The 21224-nt window shown below is 38.2% G+C and overlaps 1 protein-coding gene across 1 annotated transcript in view; it reads right to left on the bottom strand.

The window, feature by feature from the left end:
• Positions 1–21224, bottom strand: part of IQCH (IQ motif containing H) — a 195093-nt gene that overhangs the window by 84757 nt on the left and 89112 nt on the right. Inside the window, 3 exon segments of the mRNA XM_014780852.2 lie at positions 272–355; positions 10613–10679; positions 11382–11933. Coding sequence (XP_014636338.2) covers positions 272–355; positions 10613–10679; positions 11382–11933 — 703 coding nt within the window.

The following is a 21224-nucleotide window of genomic DNA, read 5'->3' as shown; positions in this document are numbered from 1 at the left end:
GCTATAGAAGAGAAATCCTTATCCAAACCTGCAGCAAAGAGAGTTTAGAAAACTATCCAAGTAAACTGGTAGAAAAGTGTCATTTGTTTATTCAAGTTGACTTCACTATAAATTGGTCCTTTAAAACAAAACATTCAATAGACTTACAAGTAGTTTAAAAATCTAAGCTTTTTCCTTGTAGAGGAAAAAAAAATAAGCAAAAACTAAACATTTATCAACATCCACTGATAAACATTCCAAAGAGTCATTTATGTAAAAGTATTTACTGTACCTAAGATGTCACATAGCCTCCCCAGCTGCGTGTTCTGCTGTGTGTTGAAGTCGGCAATATTCTGTCGCACAGGCTGGGAATATCCTAAAAGGCAAACAAGGTGTCAAAACCCAGAAAGAGCAAGACACTATGGCAAATTGGCACACTAGGATTTCAAAGTGTCACAGTCCACACTTCCAGGAAAGAATTTTCTCTGCAGCATCTTGCAGAAACAATCTAATTCCTAAGAATGTGGTCCTTGCTTCTCAGGGGATTAAGCATTATCCCGGGAGATGTGCTAAGCAGCATCTTCTGCAACAGAGAGGTTCATATTTTCCAATACCAGCAAAGCTGCTGGGGATTAGGATTATAAAACATGGGGAAAATTTCTGACATTTAACATGAATGTTTAAAGCAGCATGTAAGAAAATTATGCTCATGTTTGGAAAAAACTATTTTGGCTTTTTAACTTATGCTTCCTACGTGGCATTTTGAAGATGTGTACCAGAATCAGTCTAAGCTGACACACAGATTTCAGAGAAACCCCCTGCTGTCAGAACATGTATGTAAGTAATTCTAAATACTAAAGAAATACGCTTCTGCTCACACAGTCAAAAGAACTTTTAACCTTTAAAGGGCAATGAAGGTTAATACTGTCACTTTGTCAGTACTAACAGAAGTCCTGCAGTTTGCCTTTGTGTCCATTGGTGACAGAGCAGAAGGAAAACGCACGTGGGTGACTACTGTCCAAAAATCTTCCACAAAAGAAACAATAGCAGCAACGCTTTCTGCGGATATTTCAAGGGTTAAAGAAAATAAATGGATTAAAACATGAATTTAAAAGGCATGCACACTCACATGCTTATATGAAATTCAGCAATTGTAGGTGCAATTTTTTTTTAAATAAAATTGCTTTTCACATTTTGAAGAGATGCTTCAATGCCTCCTTGTGGTTAGTGAGCCCAAACACATGTTTCAAGTTAAACTACTATAGATAAAGTGGTTTTAAATACTACCTCTTTGAGATGTGACATAGATTTCCTTTTCAGCATAGGGAAAACTATAGCAATTCAGGCCACAGGGCTTCAGATCAAATGAACTCTGATAACTGGCTCTTTGCTTTGATGTTAGCGTTTAAACACTAGCCGATGTCTGGAAATTAAATGAGTTTACAATTCATCTAAAAGTCTCTCTTTTGTTTTATGCAGATGAACTTAAGAACGAAAGAGGCAGAAGGACATATGGGATGTTTGAATTATTTTTGAAAAATTATTAATTTCTAAAATCACTTAGGGAATTATTCCACATATGAAAGTTAATATAGACAGCTGCAAACAATGCCGTCTTAATGTATGATTGCATTATTGTGACTCTTAGGATATTTCATATGTATAATTCTATCTAATATTCAGATAAATGTTTAGAAAGATGTATTGTGAATAACTTATACATCAAGACTGTAAGAAGGCAGGAAAAATGCCTAAAGAATAAAGAATGATTAAGAAAAGCGTCTGAAAGCATTCCGTGTACACATTTCCTTTCAAAAGTAAAGATAAAAGGCAGTGTGAGATGTCTCATTAAGATGATGTCCAATTTAAAATATAAAGGATGTCTGATCACTTTGTTGCCACATATGCAGCATGTGACGAATAAGTCTGTTTCAATCAAGTGCTTGAGGTCAGTTTTCCAACAAATTACTTGGTACCTCTGTTAGCACTGATGAAGGATGCACATAAAGTGTCTATGCCGAAAGATAGAACTGGTTACTCGGTTAACCCTAAAAATATGCCCATTTTAAAGAAGTGTATGCTCACAATCTCAGAACATTGTTATTATGGAGGATCATATGAAGTAACAGATATGAAACCTTTTGTAAACTGTAAAGTGTTATATTTTAGTGTTATGAAGTATATGCACTTCCAAAGCTTGTAACAACAACAAATTCTGTGCCCATTCTACACAGACAAGACACAATGCAAGGCACATTGGCCTCAGCAGAGCAGAAGCGGGGAGTCAATTTTTTAAAAAGTCAGATTTATTCTTATGTCTTGTACGTTCATAAAGTACGTGTGCTGACATCTAGGTGAAAAGACCTCATGAGTGCTGGCAGCATATATTAAATTCAATAGTGACTTAAGCAGGAAACTATCAGCAAGGATGCTGTGGCTTTGGGGAGTTCAGCAGACATGCTCAGTGGCAGCGAGACGTCACACTTTGGGATATAATCTACAAAGGCACGGATACTTCAAAGATCAGGCTAGAAACACTGGGGGATTTTTGAGAGACCATTTACTTCAAGCTTGTCGTGTTATAGATGGGAAAATCAAAGTGAGTGCCTTGTCTCTTGTCCAAGATCACATAAACCTGCCAATTATTATATAGTTTAGATACTACATATTTAGGTCTTGTGACAAATGTGGTTACATAAAATGAGAGAGAAGACAAGACTCTCCAAGTGTGAACAGAGAACTCTAGAAGGGACCAAGAGCCTTTGCCGCTTCTCTCACTTTTATTTTCAATTATTGTGATAGGCAGAAAAATGGCTCTCCAAAGATATCCATGTTCTGGTCCCTGGAACCTGTGAATATGTTAGGTTACATGGCAAAGGGGAAATCAAGTTGCAGATGGAATTAAGGTTACTAATCAGCTGACCTTAAAATAAGGAGATTAGCCTGGATGATCCAGGTGGACCCAATGTCAGCACAAGCGTCCTTAAAAGTGGAAGAGGAAGGCAGGGGAGGAGAGATTTGGAGAAGCTGTGACTACAGAAGAAAGGATGTGACTGCAGAAGAAAGGCACAGAGAGATGCAACGTTGCTGGCTTTAAAGATGGAGGAAGCGGGCCAAGGGCTTTCCTTGTTCGTTCCTTTGTGGGTGGCTTCTAGAAGCTGGAAAGGCCGAGGAAACAGATTCTCCCCTCGAGCCTCCAGAAAGGAATGCAACCATGCGGCCACCTTGACTTTAGCTCCTTTTAGAGTTCTGAGCTACAGAACTGTAAGGTAACAAACTTGTATTGTTTTAAGCCACTAAGCTTGTGGTAACTTGTTACAGGGTGATAGAAAACTAATATGATTCTCTACTTCCCTTACTCCCAGTAAGTCCCACCCCTCGCAGACATTCTGCTCCTCTCACTCTAACTGAAAGATGAGGGAGCACCAAGATCCCTAATACAATCTCATAATAAGCACTCAATGATTGTTGTTACTCTTACTATTATTCCTTTCCTGACCTCAGCTGAGCCAGACTGAAAGTCTCAGAAGGAACTTCATTTAAATGAGGGATATTATTATTATTACATGCACGAAGTATTATTTGAGCTATCAAAGTACAGTTCTTCTAGTGTATGCAGCCGATAGGCCCTTATCACTGTCAGGTGTGCCTGAACACTCTTTTCTAAGAAAGTTCTCAGTCTCCCCTCACTGTCATTTTCTGCACCCTTTCTTCACTGCACTTCTCTCATTTTGTCATTACATGTTTCTTTGTCTGCTTGTTTCCTTGTTTGTTGTCGTCTCTCCTCACCCCCGCACCGCTCTGGCTCCTGTAACCAGACTGGAAGCTCCATTTGAGCAGGAACAGTGTGATAACCCCATCGAACGAGAGAATGAAATGTGGCCTGAAGACCCCACTCAAAGAATCTGTCTTTTAAATTCCTTGCCTTTTCTCCCATGTGTTCTCACCATTCCCTCCCCTCCTTTCAACTCATAAAATTGCGTTCTCTGATCTGGAGAACTTCTGGGGAATTAAAAGAATGGTAAGTGAGATTTGTGGCTTTTTCTACGTATTCATCACCATGGAATAAAACAGCACTGTCATAAAGGGGCACTCTCCTCCTTATCACTACAGAGAGGAACACACCCTCTTTCCTTATGGCCATCCTTGTCATCTGCAAGATATTCCTAATTTGATAGAACATTCCATCTTTTCTCAAAATATTACTGCCTCTGTTTCACATCAAAGAAGGATACCTGAAAGCTGCCTCTCTGAAGTAATCCAACTACTTTTGTTCCTCTGTTGAACCAAGGATGCTCATCAATGGTTACTGGCTATCATTTCTCCATTTTCGTTTCTACCTTCATCTCCTTTCCCATCTCTATCCCCACTCCCACACAAATTCCTATCAGATGATGCTAATTGCCTGTTTGCACCCACTCAACTAGCTCTTCTAGAATTGGCTTTTCCTTCACAGCAACCAGGAAACCCAAGAACATGAGCAACACCATGCTTGGCGACTAAGCCTCCTTGGGACTGGTATGTTCCTCTGTGACAGGCCCTGCTGTTGCAGTAGAATCACGTAATCCTGAACACCTTGCTTAATACTCTGGTTGATTCCTTGTTTCTTTTGTCACCAAGTCCTATTTCTTACAATGGTATCTGAGGTAGAGAAGGGGTTAACAACAGACTTCCAGTTACCAAGTAGTTGTTATTCATCTGATCACCCTGGCCTGAGATGGTAGTCAACCACGCCTCAGTTTGATGGATTGGAACAGTAGTTCTCAACCTTTTTCCCATTTTGAAACGTCTGACCGGTGATGTTCAAATGCATCATGCACTCCTAGGGGCATACAGAGGGTTACAATAGCAGTAGCAGTAACTCCATCCCTTTCTCTTCCGCTCAAGAAAGCAAGCTGGACGCAAGCTGAGCAAGAGTGACGTTATTATAGAGAGAATTTTGAATTGCTCCAAATCATAAAAAAAGTTAACCATTAGCCAACTTTGGTACTCTAAAAGTAAAACTGCAGGGAACAAGTGACATACTTCACAAAAGATGGCACAGCAGCATATTGCAGTAATCCAGAGAAATGTGATCTAGACATTACGGTTATACCCAGGTTTTAATCACTCATGCAAGTGTGAAAGCACAAGATACTGAGTTAAGAGATAAGACAGAGCAAGAGAGAGGCCTAACCCTGTTGTGCATATAGTATATCCAGTGCCAGTTTGATGAGCGTTTGTGGGGAGGCTGCAGAGGGGGATTAGGGAATTTTGTGATGAGAACACAGAAAACACAGGAGGTTCTCAAATATTTGTTGAGTTTTGAAAACATTCTCAAACCAAACTGGCCAATTGGATTCTGCGTGGTTCTGAAAGCCTTCCCTTCAAAAGGATTAGGACTTACTCTCGTTCAAATTTTCTGTCAGTGGCTGGCACAGCATTGCATGCAACTAAAGCCAGTGATTCTCAAAGTGTGGTCTGCGGACCCTGGGAGGTCCCAAGACCCTTTCAAGGGGACTGGAAGGTCAAAACTATTTTCAAAATAATACTAAGATGATATTTGCCTTTTTCAATCTTACTGTCTGACAAAATACAAAAGTTTAATGATATGATTTCCGACTCCACATTGCAACTAACACTTAAGAATTACCATTGTTGAGTTTTGGTATAAAATCAAAGAATATACACAATTATCTGAAAAGGCTATAAAATATTCTTCCCTTTTCCAAATACTTCTCTGTGTAGGGCCAGGTTTTTTGGATGTGCTTCAACCAAAACAACATATTTCAACAAATTCAATTCAGAAATAGATACGAGAATCCAACTACATTCTATTAAGAGATTTGCAAATTTGTCAACCAATGCCACTCTTTTCACTAAGTTTTTTCATTTTGGAAAATAAAACTTTTTTTAAATAAAAATATGTTATTTAGGTTAACATTGGTAATAGGTTTATTATTGGTATTTTAAAATAAATTAAATATTTAAAAAGTTTCTCAGTTTTAGTTTCTAATATGGTAAATATTGATAGATATAACCCACTTAAACCAACCCTCTTTAGGGCCGTTAGTAATCATTACAAGCGTAAGTTTGAGAACTGCTGAACAAGTGTTTTAATACTTTTTTACGAGAAAGAAGGAGATGACAACATTTATAGTTTTATCTTAGTATATGCAAGACTCTTTTTATGAAAAGCCCATGAGCTGGTGTCACTTGATACCCAGTTCAATGCTGTTTCTGCATTTCAAGATACAATATCCAAGTAGCTCAAATTTAATATTACAGGGTCCTGGGGCCAACTCGGATGTAACCAGTGAATGAGTGTTGATTTGGATTATTTGGATGAATACAAATATGTTTTAATTTTAACTTGGATTATCAAGAAATGTGAACAGTTAAGTGTACTTTGTTCCTGATCGCAAAATATCTGGATGTTTCGGGGAATGCTCTCTGGGAGATCTTGGCAGTATATCTGTCTCAAGGATCCAGTGTGGCAACACCATAGCTAAACTATGGATTCCACACTACTTGCCAAAATATATGTTGAAGACTGCAAAGATTTGATTGAAAGTCCTCATGTCCCAGCCTTGAGGTGGAAGGAACAGAGTCTATCTTGTCTTTGAGTTGTCAGCTCAAAAATGAGAAAGTAGAAAGGTGCTAAGGTGCTCGGAGGCGCAGTGAAAATGTGATTTCAGATACGACACTCTTGGCCCTGGTCCTCTACCTGCCTCTTTTCACAAATAGAGATGAGTACAAGTTCTGATCGTCTGGCGGAAAGGCGTGAAGTTAGGAAGCAACTGTCCTATGAGCACCGGGGCTTTCTCAGCTCAGTGTATGGTCAGTTGTGCACAGAAGTAAGTTTTTCTATCTTTTCTTTTGGGCTTTTGTGACAGTACAGACCAGCAGCAAACACTGTTTTTCATGAACCTCACAATAACAGGATCCACAACTTTATGGAACGGAGTATCTTAGAGACCACTAATTGTGTTAGCTTCAAGGATAATTTACTGAAATAATGCACAGAGAGGAAAAAAAATGAAGCTGAACTATATATATTCATTTTAGCTGTTAAATCAATTGGCAATGAAATAAAAGATTACATAGAGAAAAGAGAAAATGCCACCTCAATATATCCTGTATTTGTATTTTAAAGGAGGAAGAGAAGTGAGAGGAAACTCATCACTGGGGGTTTAATTGCCTGGCAGTGGCCTCATATACCTTCTCACGGCATCAGAGCCCCAAACTTGGCACATTTCATTTAATGTCAATATACTTAAAAATGCCACTGAGTTTAAGTGTAGCATCAAATGATGCACTGTAATAAAGAGGCACAGGGTTAAATTAAAAGTGAATGAAATAACTTAGCCAAAGAAACTGAAAGCAGAATTAGTTTGTAGGTTTTATTTTGACCTCTGATTTTTCTAGAGGAATTAGGATTCTTGGTTGCGGTTCTTTCTTATTTGACTGATAGATTTTGCTTAAAATAGACCCTAGTATTCTATTCCTGCTATGAACCATAGTAGATTATTTTGTTATAATTATATTTCATTAATAAAAATGATAAAACATGCAATATCCAATTAAAAGATCAGCCTATACAATCTGGAAAGAATGGCTTTCTTTTTATCATCTTATCAAGTTACAAGGCCAATCCGTTTCTTTGGACAATTAATCAACAGCATCCCACCTCTCCTGTTGGTTAAAAATAGCTAAAACTTTTTGTTACCTCTAAGAATACTTCCTGAAATATGTGACAGTCAGTTGTGTTTCATAACTCCTCCTTTCAAAGAAGTTACTCCGCAAAGTGTAATTGTCGTAATGTCCATATTATGAATCGTAGATTTTAAAATACATGACGAATATTTTGTGGTCAAAAATGTTACTGAAAGACCATCTCTTCTGTGATCGTGGGTTTGGAGAATGCAATTATTCCTGTGGGTGCAAAATTGCATAAACAAATAACCAAATGTCTACAACTGCAATATAGTATGCAGTTATCAGATACTAAGCTTTCATTTTTAGGGTCCAAACAAGTTAGTGCAGCCCCAGTTGGCTAGCGGCATGGTGTAATTACTTCTCTGGCTAATTCTACACCAGAATTGAAAGCAAATTTCCTATGAAAAGAGAAAAAGAGGAGAAGGCTGCAACTTGCATTAAATGCCTACCTGAACCTTATACTCCTACCAACCATTTTGATTAGTGAATCCCTCTCAACTCTGGAAACAAAATTACTATATTGAATAGATTTGTTGGGGAGTGTATTTAGAGAAAAAATTTGCTTCTTTGTCATCAACTTCTCTTTTCATGAATTGTGTAGGTAAGTGCCTGCTGCAGGAGACGGAGTAGCCATGTTGCGAATGTTGCTGAAATCTTCTTCAAGCATTCCCAGGGGAAGTGGGACACAAGAAAAAGGTACAACATAATCATTTTTTTTTTTCGAGTATGGTTTAACAATTATGTCTGTGGAATAGATACGGGATGACAGTTTAATGTTATTTAAACTTAATGTCCACAAGTCATATTATAAAACCTAAAACATAGATTGTAGAAACAAATACTATTTGATCAAAGCCCAAGTATTATTCTCTAGTAAAAATGCGTAATTGGACTTTTTAAATGCTCAGTTGAGAAAAATGCCTGAGCTTGTTCTTATCTTTTAGAAAATACATGATTAGCAATTATTCTTTAAAATGGGTTATTATATTGTGAACAAACAAAAATTACTGCAATAGGGAAGACTTTCAGATTTGTTATGTATTTATTTAAACTGATTATGTGTAATCTAGAAGAAAACTAGTTTTAATATCAGATTTAAAATAATGCTTTCTAATTCTAGTTTCTGACCAGGTTATTTTTCTACTTAATTTATATTCAGCAAGACCTTTTGGAATTTTAAGACATTTTCATTTAAAGTTATTTTTTATTACCCAGTTTCTCTTACTGACCATTACTTTCATAATTTTACCTCTTTCCAGGCTCCTTTCTATCAGACTTCTATGCAGGGCTGATTGCATGGGGGTTTCGAAGGGTCAGAGGTGGGGCTATAGGAGGGAAAAAGTTTGTGGAAGTTGTGTCTATAATACTTTTGTGCTTGTCAGCATTGCAAGTGGGGGTCTTGTTTCTATTTCTGGTTTTGAATAAAATGGAGAACACACACACAAAATTTCCCACATAATACCAGGTCAGGTCTACAATTAGTTACAGAAGCAAAAGGCTCTTGCACCTTATTCTAAGGACTTGAGTCCATTAATTGGGTCTGCAATTAGCCTCTCTGGTTGCAATCAATTACCAGTGCAATTTCTGTGTGTGAACTAATTTTGTGTGCAAAAGGAGTCCCGCCAAAACAAAAGCCTAAGTCAGAATGAAATTCAGATCTGTCTTACCTTACTTATATCCCAAGAAGGAACTAATTTCGTCTGTGAGCCATAAAAAAAGCCAAAACTAAAAGGCTCTGTGCAACTGAAGTATTTTCTTAACTTTTCTACAAGTGCTTAGATGTAAGTACTGTAGAATCTAGGAAAGTTTGCATTACTTTATTACTGCTAATATTTTACTAATTTAAAATATAATCAATTATATTTATATAATAATTTAAAATTTTTTTTGCTTTTCTATTACTGTTTCAATGTTTTGTTCTGTACTACACATAAGTAGACAAACACATATGCTCACACAGGAACACAAATAAATTGCAATCCAGAATTCTATTACAATAGATCCCTTAATGCATTGCTCTTAAAAGGCCTTAACAAAGAGCTAATAGATAATGTGAAGATTCAATGAGTTTTGCTATTTGTCAAAACTCACCAGGTCAGGTTGGGAAATCTGGCATTGGCAAGGAAATTTAACACATTAAGTTGATAAAAAGCAAAACAAAACAAAATAAGCAAGCAAACAAATCCTAAACATTTTGACAGCAGCTCATGTTTTAAAAGAACTTCCAATGCAAATTTCTGAAATTCCCAACGTCATTTTGGCATACCTATTTTACCACTATGTTGCAGACAACAGCTTTTAAGTTCCCCAATTCATAAATGTAATTAAATAATTACATTAGTGCTAATTAACATGAAACTGCAGATTATTTAAGCGCAAAAAACACTATTCAACTTCTTAATTATTCTTGTTCACACAGCATTTCCTTTTGCTCAGGCGCCCTAGGTGCAAATAAAGCATCCCATCTGCTCGTAATTAGAACTAAATAATTTCAGAGAATGTAGCTTATCATTTTGACTGCACATTTGATTAAAAACAGTGTACAAGCAATATCCTGGCTTATTGGCGTAACAGCCACAACACAACGCAAGCCCATGTTCTTCCATCATTAAAGAAGATCGAAAACATTATCTGTTATTTCAGGGGGAAAAAAAAATACAACTTTTTAGTTCATTTCATACAGATGAAAGCGAATTACAGCAAATCACCTCTCCACTGAATAGCAGCCCCCACATAATGACTTTATTTGCTTAATCCCCAAATTAAACGCCGTTTCGAGCGAGGGCCCTGTGTTATTACTCTCATCATGTCGAGAACATTTTCCTGCCGAGACCAATTTGAATAAAACAAGGGGCCTTCCTTGAACTCAATCAAGGAGCCATAATGTGGTGGGTAATAGAGGTTGCTGATAGATTTGCAGGCAAAAGTGTTATACCTAATGACGGGATATGGATAATAGTCCTCCTGGAGGTCCTGATGCGATTCCAGTTGGCTGCCAGATGCTAAAAATCAAGAAGAGCATTGATCAGTGACAGAAAGCTGTAGTGGATTCCTCTAGTCAAACTTCAGCTGCTTTTCCACTGTACAGTTAAGCCAGGCATAAATTATATTAATTGATTTAATTACATACTTAAAACATCTTCCCCAATTAATTTAATTAGGTGGCTACATGATGCAACCGGCAGGGGAAGATTAGAGGCAGCTCACTTAATTAACAGAATATGAATGAAAAAAAAGAGAAAGCAAACATAAATGAAATTGTGAGCACTAATTAAAAGGCTGTCTGCAAACTTAAATACTTTCTGACAAAGTGGTGACAGCAATGTAGACAAGAGAGGATTTTTTTTTTTTCCTAGCAAATTAAAGTGCCAGAAGGTATATATAGGGAGAAAAGGTAAAGCGGTTAAAACATTGATTTTCTGACAGGACTACCATAGTCAACGTGAAGGGACTTTTTTCCTATAGAAAAACTGCAACAGATTTTGCAGAAGCAAAAGCCAGATTCCTGATTAGGACTAAAATATGATATAGAAAAAAATGTAGGGTTTGCACATCATACATTGATGGGAGTGGAAGGCGAGGGAGGCTGACGGGGAGGGTAGCCAGAGAGAGGAAGGGAAGATAAAGGGACAACTTATTGCAATCGCTCAAGCAAGAAATGTTTAGAAAAAGAGGTCTGCCTTAATAGCTGGCAGCCTGTGTACCTTGGCTCGGATGCGGAAATTCTCCAGGTGTCTGTCACGTGATTCCTTCAGGATCCTCTTCAGTCGGGTCTTATGGCAATGTAGGAGCCATGCGATGGCAATCACCCCTGAAGCCCACTTCTGCTGGCGATGAGTGAGGAAGAATTTTCTTGCTCTGTAGCATTTCCATGTGGCTTGGATCTTCATGGCAGCCTCTAACTTTCCGTCTTGGCCCTTGTACCTTTGCCCCGGAAGATTTAACATCATCTGGATGTGACCTGGGTCCTCTAACACTGAGAGAATGTCATATCTGGTAAGTTTATTCTTCAGCTCAAACTCTGGAAGGAGAGCTACCAAACTGTTGCCTTTTATTTTGACTTCTGGTATTGCATAGTCCCTGAGAAACTTCTCGATGTGTTCCAAGAGAGAAACAATGCTTCCCCAAGACAAACTAAAACGTTCCTTGAATGCTAAGAAGTCCTGGGCTGTCTTGTCTGTGACGCCGTTATAAATAAAAAAGTCATAATCCCACGGTGATTTCAGAGCTCTAGAAGGTGGTGTGACTTTCACGGCCTGTGGAAGGAAAAGTGTGGCCAGAGATGAAATATAATTGTGATCTACTTTAAATGAGTGGTCAAGACACACTATCACATTATCACTTATTACTCCATGGTGGGGAGATATGGATCCTAGTTTTGATTTAATGCATACATGTCATAATATGAAAGTTTGGCCACTATATATCATAAAACTCATTACCAGAAGAATATCTTAGAGGTCACGCAAAGTTATTATTATTTTTGTAAAAGTGTTATAAGATTATCAAGGAAACTGATCATATAAAAGTTGTGCATTTAGTTCACTTTAATGTGGTCAGCTGCCCGCATAATCTCTGTGATTTACTTTTTACACATGGATGGATGGGAGCATGTCACTGCTTGCTCGTAATTTATCCACCAATCCAGAAAAACAGAGTGAAGCCTTTCTCTGCAGTCTTTATAATAACTTCAAGTAACCTCATCAAAGCTGTGTTGTCTGTTCTGACATTCTAACAGGTCATAACTTTCTGGCGTTTTAGAGTCTTTTGCCACCTTCTCTTAATATCCAGGAGTGATTTTTACAAGGACCATTAGGTTGTGTGTTATCATCCTTGCCACTTTCTAGGTTTCTCTTGACATATGTTTTTTTATTCTTAAATCTGGTGTCTTCTTAGGGACATATCTGGAGCTGTCCCCAGTAGACAGAATCTGAAATCTCACAACAAATAAAACCAAGGAAACAACTGCTTTTCATTTTCTTCCTATCTGTACTGATCAAATTTTTAAATCATGAAAATCTACTACTTGTATTGTTAAGTGTCAAGAGGGGTTCTCTAAGAATGGGATGAGAGGCAGTTTTTTTTCTTCTTTTTACTTTTCTGTATGAAAAAAACTGAATAAATGCTATTTAAAAAATAAAATCAGAAGAGGTTTGGGTGACAACAGCAATATATGTTACACACACCCCTTTAAGAAAAAGAAAAAAATAAAAGGAAATTTTGTTGTGTCTATGTCCACTGTGAAACCACTACATTTCATTATTGAAACCTGTTGCACTAGAAAAATAGGCATTCTACCCCATGGTCTAAAAAAAGACCCAGGTAATTTATCAATAGCTATGATGCCACAGCACTGTGTTGAGTATTACTATGTTAGATTGTTCAAGCTTTGTCTTTACTAAACAAATATTAACTGATATTAATTAACAAACTCAAGGCAGAAACCTCAGAGAAAAGCAAGCCAAGAGATGTATTTACAGTAAAAGCACAATAAACAAGCGCAAGAAATAAAAAAAAAAACAAAACTTTCAAATTCTTGCTTTTCTTAGGTGGTGGAATAATTAACTAGACTGTTATCTCAAGTAAAAATGCTGAAAAGCAAGTATTAAGTCCAAAAGGGGGAATTTCCTTGAACTTTTAGAAGTGGACTTTAAACAGCAGCGAGCTTTGTATAGTTTTAAGAGTTATTATAGGCATAAGAACGATAGAAAAGGCTTCTCGCCAAGACTCTAGCCCTTTCTGATCTAATCAAGGTGCCAAGAGAGAATACAAACTGGTAGATGGAAATAAATTCCTTCTTCTTGGATGGGCAAGAGAGAGTTAGAGAAGAAATCCCTCCTTCAGCAGACATCAGAGTTGGCAGGAGGAGCTGCATGTCCTGGGAGAAGACAAGTGGCACATGTTCCAACAGAAACGGCCTGTGGCTACATCTTCCTTCAAGACTGGGTTCTGATGGCAGGAAGGTTAGAAGTCAGAGAAGAATGACAGCGCTTCATCGTGAGAAACAGACACGCAAAATAATCACAGATGGACGTGTATGGAGCTGGCTTGTCCTGCCAATCACGTGTTTGATCCTGTCAACAAGACCCTGAGACTCCTCTAAGAAGTGCAGCCATGGACGGAAGATTTGCCAGAGAATCTGGTCTCCTTGGTAATAATAAACTATTTTTGAAAGTCCTTATCTTGACCGAAAGTCCTGTGGAATTGGGACCATCTATGAAAATGGAGTAACCTCGGAGACGTTTAGAAAGGAGAGGGCTCTTAAATCTCTTTGGGACAATGCCTTTCCATGACTAGGTCTAGGGCATTTACATATATCAGCAAATGCATTTAAAACCTGTTGAAAGAATAGCTGTGGGGTGGGAGTGGGGTTACAGAATTGAACAGTGGTTGTTTTAGAACAAAGGGATTACACCTCCCTACCTTCTTGGATGATATTCCAGGAAAGACCTGCTCTCAAAGGAAACACACTCTTGGACATCAAATAGACCACTCAGGCACGGGGAAGCTACGGGTTTGGAGTCAGCTAAAGCATAACTGTAGTACATCTGTCACGGAGAATGCCACACTTGGGAGCACTTTAGACTTAGAGCAAGAAAAGACATGTCTCTCAAGAGAAAGGCTTCCCAAATTAAAGCAGTGCATCAGCATTGTGAGATCCATTGAGCAGATAAAGACAAAGCAGCGTCCAGCCTGGCAGGGAGAAGAGCCCTGGTTAAAGGCCACGCCATGCTTCAGATTCTGGTTCCTTCTGTTATTCCTCCTTTACTGTTTATCTCCATGAACTTGTCTACACTGATTTGTTGTCTGCCTTCCTTCATCCCTCCCTTCCTCCTTTCCTTCCTTCCTTCGTTCTCTCTTTCTTTCTTTTTCCTCTCCTTCCTCCCACGCTCCTTCCTTCTCTTCTTTTGTGTTAAGATGTGCTGTACTCCCATTGTGATGTTACTGACGCAGTAGCGACACTGTTTCCTTCTAGAGGGGATGGCTCTCTGTTGTGCCATCCGCGTTCTCACCTGGTCCTTCCTGGGACCCCGGCCACACCTTTGTGAGATGCCTGTGCTCACTAATTGGCCCACACAGAGCCCAAACCTGTGGCCCTGGCCTAATTATTAGCATCCTGCTCTAACTAACCAAGTCAACTAGCTGGGAAATGCTCTTCTTTATTTGCAAAATGTAATCACTAATTAGGTAACTTTGAGAGTTTCTGGAGCAGTTATTTAGGGAAAATTCTAAATTTAAAACAAAAAGCAGGAAGGCAGGATGATAATTACATATGTCAGTAAGTCACAGATGTGTAGCAAAAAAGACAGGCCCAGTATCACATTCTAAAATTTAGAAATAACTGCCACACACACAAAAAATTCCAGAAAAAAAGACATGTATTTCTCAGCTGAATGTCTTTATAAAAAGTGTTCTTTTCACCCATGTGGATGTAGGATTAAACTATAGCCAAAGACCTCTAAACTGGATATAACCAAGATCTGGTGGTAAATGGTTGAGTATTTAGGATAATCCAACATAGATATCATCTTTAGAGAATGACTTGCCTAGAAGGATAAACTAAATTACTTTTGAATCTATAAGCCGATGTTCAGTTTCTCAAACACCCGAACGTATCTATTAGTAATTAGCCTAGGCGATACCATTGTGTGAAAAAGAATAATTTCTTCCTGCCATTATGGCTCTAAGTGAGAGCTTAGTTCAGAGCAGGTGTGGAATGACCCTCAGAGATGCAGTCTCCATTATTCCCTGAAGACCAGGTGGGCCATTTGTCTGGCCTGTTCTTTAATATTTGTTGAGGGTCCACAATGTGTTAAGCATTGTACAGAACAGACATCAAGACCTCAGCCTGCTAGAATTGTTTGAAAGATATATACAAGACTCAGAGAGCAGCTGACCTAATCAGGGTTTTCAGGGATCCAGCATAATCACAGTCCTGAATTTTAGAGCATGAGGGGTCTGAAGTCACTGGCCTTGCCTTTTACTCAACAGGCTATGATGGGTCCAGGGAAATGAGCCTCGGCCCTGAAGTTTGACTAAGCTAGGATCATGTCCAAGCTTCACCACTATCTGTTATGTACTCTTGGGCAAATTACCATCTGCTATGGACTGAATGTTTGTGGCCCCCCAAAAACTGATATGTTGAAGCCCTGGTCCCCAGTGTGATGAGATTTGGAGGTGAGGCCTTTTAGAGGTAGTTAGGTCATGAGGGTGGAGGCTTCATGATGAGATTAGTGCCCTTATAAGAAGAGACAAAAGAGAGATGATCTCTCTCCACCATGTGAAGACACAGCAAGAAGGCAGCCATTTGCAAACCAGGAAGAGGGCTTTCACCAGAACCCGACCATGCCTGCACCCTGACTTTGGACTTCCAGCCTCCAGAACCGTGAGAAATAAATATTTGTCGTTTGAACCACCCGGTCTATGGTATTTTGTTATGGCATCCTGAGCTGACTAAGACAGCATCCTCTCTGAATCTAAATGTTTCTCATCTGTAAAAATGAAAGATCCCTGTAGAGTTGCTGTGATCATAATACGTGTAAAGAATCTTTCACAGTGCCTCACCTCCAGTCCATGTGGTTATTACCATAGCTGAGGAAACTGAAGCTCAGAGAGGTTAAGTGACTTGCCTAAGATCACATAGCTAGTTACTGTTTCCTACCCCTATACCACCAATGCCCATAGCCCTAACTGTACAGAACTTCCCAAATGGCGCCTTAACAAGCTGTGTTCTCCTTGCTCATTTCTATTAGGGCATCACTCAGGGTGCTTCTGATTTTGACACTCTGTCTCTCTGACTTGAAATGAGTCCCCTTCAGGAGTATTTGCTGTTTAATAAACCCCTGGAGCCAGTCAAGCTGTCTAATCAAAGGCGAATATCTCCAACAGCATAGCTTCATGTACCACGAAAAAGACCCAGGGATTTTGTTCCTTTTCTATTTTTTAGATAGGAAGCTCTTTCTAGCAACTTACAAACCACAATAGAGGAATAGCTGCCTGTACCAACTACGGGTAAAGGTGGTCATGGGAGAGAACCACACAGAGTGACATTCCAATATTTTAGGATCTGCAAATCTACAAAACAGTTCTCAGTTCGTAGGACCTAGAAACTGCATAAACCGTGTCAATTAAAAGTGAGAGTCAGAGCCCTTAACATTTATAAAGAGAATAAAAGGCAAAAATAGAGAACTCATTGCATGGTGACAGATAAAGGAAGAGAATTGCAGGTAAAGGCCACTCAGATCAGCAGTAATTTTCTAGGGATAATTTTTGCAATTGGTTTGCAAGGTATCTTTATTCAAATGAGTCTTCCTAAACTCTGAAACATTTCCCAAGGAGAAAAAAATCCCCATCCCTAAATGCATTCTTATGGGATAAAAAGACTCAATGGATTCAATTCTGGTTGAAGATCAAACAACAAAATCAGGAATATTTCTAAAAATAGATGGAGTATATTTTCAGTCAAATGTGAAATCTCCTTTTCCAGAGACCCATTTCATTTTACTGCTGCGTTAAATTCGTCTTTCCTGCTACCCTTCTAATATTCTCTGAGAGGATGTGATGTAGTTGAGGGCCACTTGGAGCAATTATGATTGATGTGTGGAACCTGTGGGATATCTTCAGGGAACCTGACAGGATGGGAATCAAAAGCAGCCTAGATTCCTAGTTTCCTGAGAAAAGACCTATCATCATTTTTTCTATAAGCAAAGGAAAAAAGAGCAAGCCTCAAAAAGGACTTCTATTATCACCAAAGTAAAGCTTGACATTACAGTTTTCCTGAGGAAAAATGTGTGTACAGCAAGTCCATTGATCACAGATCACTAAAGAACACTTGCAGAATTCTTACAATACCCGGCCTTGGCACACTCGCCACACCTACACATGTATTCTGCTTTATTTTAATTCATTGCACTTCTCACTACCTGACATTATATTAAATATCTCTTTATTTTCTGCCTCCCTCACTAGAATATGAATCCCAAGAGGGCAAAGACCTGGTTTGTTTTGTTCACTGCTGTATTCCCAGTGCCCAGTACACTGCCTGGCACATGGTAAAAGTTCAATAAAGATTAGTTGAATAAATGAATGAATCAGTGAATAGTAAAATTTAAGCTCATAGCCACTTGGGCTGGGTTTATAGCACAAAGCTGTTCTATGATCATACAAGTTATTTGCAGACTCATAGCTTGAGTTTGGGAGCACTGACAGAAAGTTTGGCCACTTGGATCTGAAAATGCCCATACCCTTTGACCAAGGAGTTCTACTGCTAAGATTGAGCCTAACTACAAAGATTTATGTACAAATGTGAAAGGTGTGCATGGCAGTTTTATTTAAAACAGAGAAAAACTGGAAATGATTTAATTATTTATTAATAATTATAATACTTATAATTTGCCATTTATAATTTAATGCCAAACAATAGGATAATGGCTAAGAAAATTATGGCATATCATCAACACAGACTATTATGTAGCCATTAAAAATGTTTTATAAAGAGTTTTAAATCATGTATGTAAAGGGTTATGATACATTGTTGGATGAAAAGAGCAAAATCACTGTTGAATATACAGAATGATACCAACAAAGGGACATGCCAAAGTTTAAACAGTGCCCAAGGGTTGTAGTATTACGGAAAAAAATTTTCTTATGGCCGGCCCAGTGGCTTAGCAGTTAAGTGCGTGTGCTCCGCTACTGGTGGCCCAGGTTCACATCCCGGGCGCGCAATGACACACCGCTTCTCCAGCCATGCTGAGGGTGTGTCCCACATACAGCAACTGTAAGGATGTGCAACTATGACATATCTATCTACTGGGGCTTTGGAGAAAAAAAAAAAAGGAGGAGGATTGGCAACAGATGTTAGCTCAGAGCTGGTCTTCCTCAGCAAAAAGAGGAGGATTAGCATGGATGTTAGCTCAGGGCTGATCTTCCTCACAAAAAAAAAAAAGAAAAAAAAAATTTTCTTGCATACGTAGGCATTTTTTTCTCCTTTCTGAACTTTCCAAATTTTCTATGAATGATCATGTCATAATTTGATAAATGATACAGTCAAAAAAATGAAGATTATTTTGTGGCTTACTGATAACCTTTGTTGCTGGTGCATATAAGTAAAATTGTTAACCATATGCAATAAAAATGTACAGTTAGATGATGCTATGAAGAGGAGTAAAAATAATTTTATAAAGATTTTTTTGTCAATTACTTGTTGCAAGAAAAATTGTTTTGCAAATAAAACTGTATAATTTTAATTCACTTTGAAGGTTCCATGCCAAAAGCACATAGGCGAGGGTGGCAATGTCTAAAGAATTAAAGAAAATGGAAAACGGTTTTAAAAGATTCCAGTTTTTCTTCTGTTTCAGATTTTTTTTTTCTCTTCCTTTAAGATGGTAAATTAATGAGGTTTCTCATAAGGGAAAGTGAGTCTAAAAGAGAAAGAAATAGCCTTGGACTTCCTCTGAATCTCATCTTCAGGTTGCAGAGAGACTAGTTCTAGACTAACTTGTCTAATTCTGGTGAAAGTATGACCTCCCTCTCATTAACCCCTTAGGGCAAGACAAGAAAGAAGACTGGACTGTGCTGGGAGCACAAAGCCAGCCAGGGGGACACTCTGCACTCTCCAGGAAGTAGGCTATTCCCGCACTAGATGCGACAAGTTAAAGCCAACACTGCTGCTGACATCACCTAGTGGTTGTCAAAGAATATATTTTTAAGCTGGAACACTTTGTTCAAAACCAATATAATTTGATGGTAAAGAGGTAAAGCAGTTAACACAGCTGCTGTGGGTGTGAGAGGCCTGGAGCCCCACCTGTGGGAACCTCTGCTTCTCTCCTTTCCCTGGGGTGTTGGGGTGAGCGCTGTAGAGGATATGGAGGGTCCTTAAAAACACTGATCTGGTCTAATCTCCTCCTTGTACAGATAGGGGGAAATGAGACTGATAGTAAGGTCGTGATACATTCAATGTCACGCATGTTGCTTGATTAAAATAGTTCAGCTGACTTACCTGAAAAATAATCAGTTTTCTAACAAGAGGATTAAGAGTATATGTTGGGAAAATATATAAAGAAAGTAACAATATAACAAAATGACTAAGAGAAGCAAGACCCCAAATTTGACGTTAAAATGTTATCCCCCAAACCTATTCTTTCTATACCAAGATATTTTACAACAGAGGTATGGCTTAGGAAATAGGATTTTCTTCTATGCTTTTCTTCTTTAATTTGGAAAAAGTCTTGAAAATACAGAAAAGTATAGAGAATAATATAAAAAACTACCATGGACACACGTTAATCTTTTGTCTTCTTTGATTCAGAAAGAGATATATATATGTCTGTCTGTGGCTCATAACCGTTAAGAAAGCAAGCTACAAAAGTCCAGCATCTTATTTATTTATTTATTTATGTGAGGAAGATCAGCCCTGAGCTAACATCCATGCCAATCCTTCTCTTTTTGCTGAGGAAGACCCGCCCTAGGCTAACATCCATTGCCAATCCTCCTCCTTTTTTTTTTCCCCCTTTTTCTCCCCAAAGCCCCAGTAGATAGTTGTATGTCATAGTTGCACATCCTTCTAGTTGCTGTATGTGGGACGCCACCTCAGCATGGCTGGAGAAGCGGTGCGTTGGTGCGTGCCTGGGATCCGAACCCGGGCTGCCAGTAGCGGAGCATGTGCACTTAACCGCTAAGCCACGGGGCCGGCCCCCAGTCCAGCCTCTTTAAACCAGGAGAATCTCCACAAGGATGAATTATGTTGTACTGTGAGGTCCTAATGTTAGATAATACAGAATATATATAATATACATATGATAGATATATATATATCTGAAGCAAAGAAGACAAAAAATATATATTTAAATTTTTAATATTTAAAAAATGTACATTTTATATATTTATAATCATAATATAAAATTTAAATTATTTATATATTTACATATGTACTTAAATAAAAGAAACAACACATTAGGTACAATTGAAGTCCTCTCTATATTTCTTTTTATTCCCCTCCCTCCCTCCCCCATTCCCAGAAGCAAACACACTCATGATTTAACCTGGACCCTTATGTCCAATAAATATATTTGTTTGCTTGTTTTACCCATAAAAATAGATTTTTTATGATCAAATATTAATTAAAATTAAGTGGATCTTAACATAGTTATTAACATGCCTGCCTTGAGATAATAAATAGATTTATTTGTTAAGAGAGTCAGTTTTAGCAACTTCAAACCTCTGAACAAGATTTCTGAGAATAAAGGCCTCGGATTTCTTGAAATAACTACTACAAACTCTACTATGGTTTATGATTTTATTCTTTGGATCCTTATACAGAACCTGATTGACTCAAACTTATCATTCAACCAAACTTATTTGGTTAACTGATCTAGAAGATAGAAAAGCTGTTAAAGTCAGAGCCAATAAAAGCAAACATGACAGCAGAGGTGATTACTGTCCTGCTATTAAAGGAAACAAACAAACAAAAACACTAGAAACTGATTCTATGCATGTATGACATTGGCTAGAGAAAATGTTAAATTACATTAGGAAGGCAGAGGTACAAT

The sequence above is a fragment of the Ceratotherium simum genome, chromosome 3, assembly GCF_057802395.1.
Source record: "Ceratotherium simum simum isolate JZ-2026a chromosome 3, ASM5780239v1, whole genome shotgun sequence".
Classification (NCBI taxonomy): domain Eukaryota; kingdom Metazoa; phylum Chordata; class Mammalia; order Perissodactyla; family Rhinocerotidae; genus Ceratotherium; species Ceratotherium simum.
Note: the sequence above shows the minus strand (reverse complement) of the source record. Positions and strands in the feature narration are given on the sequence as shown.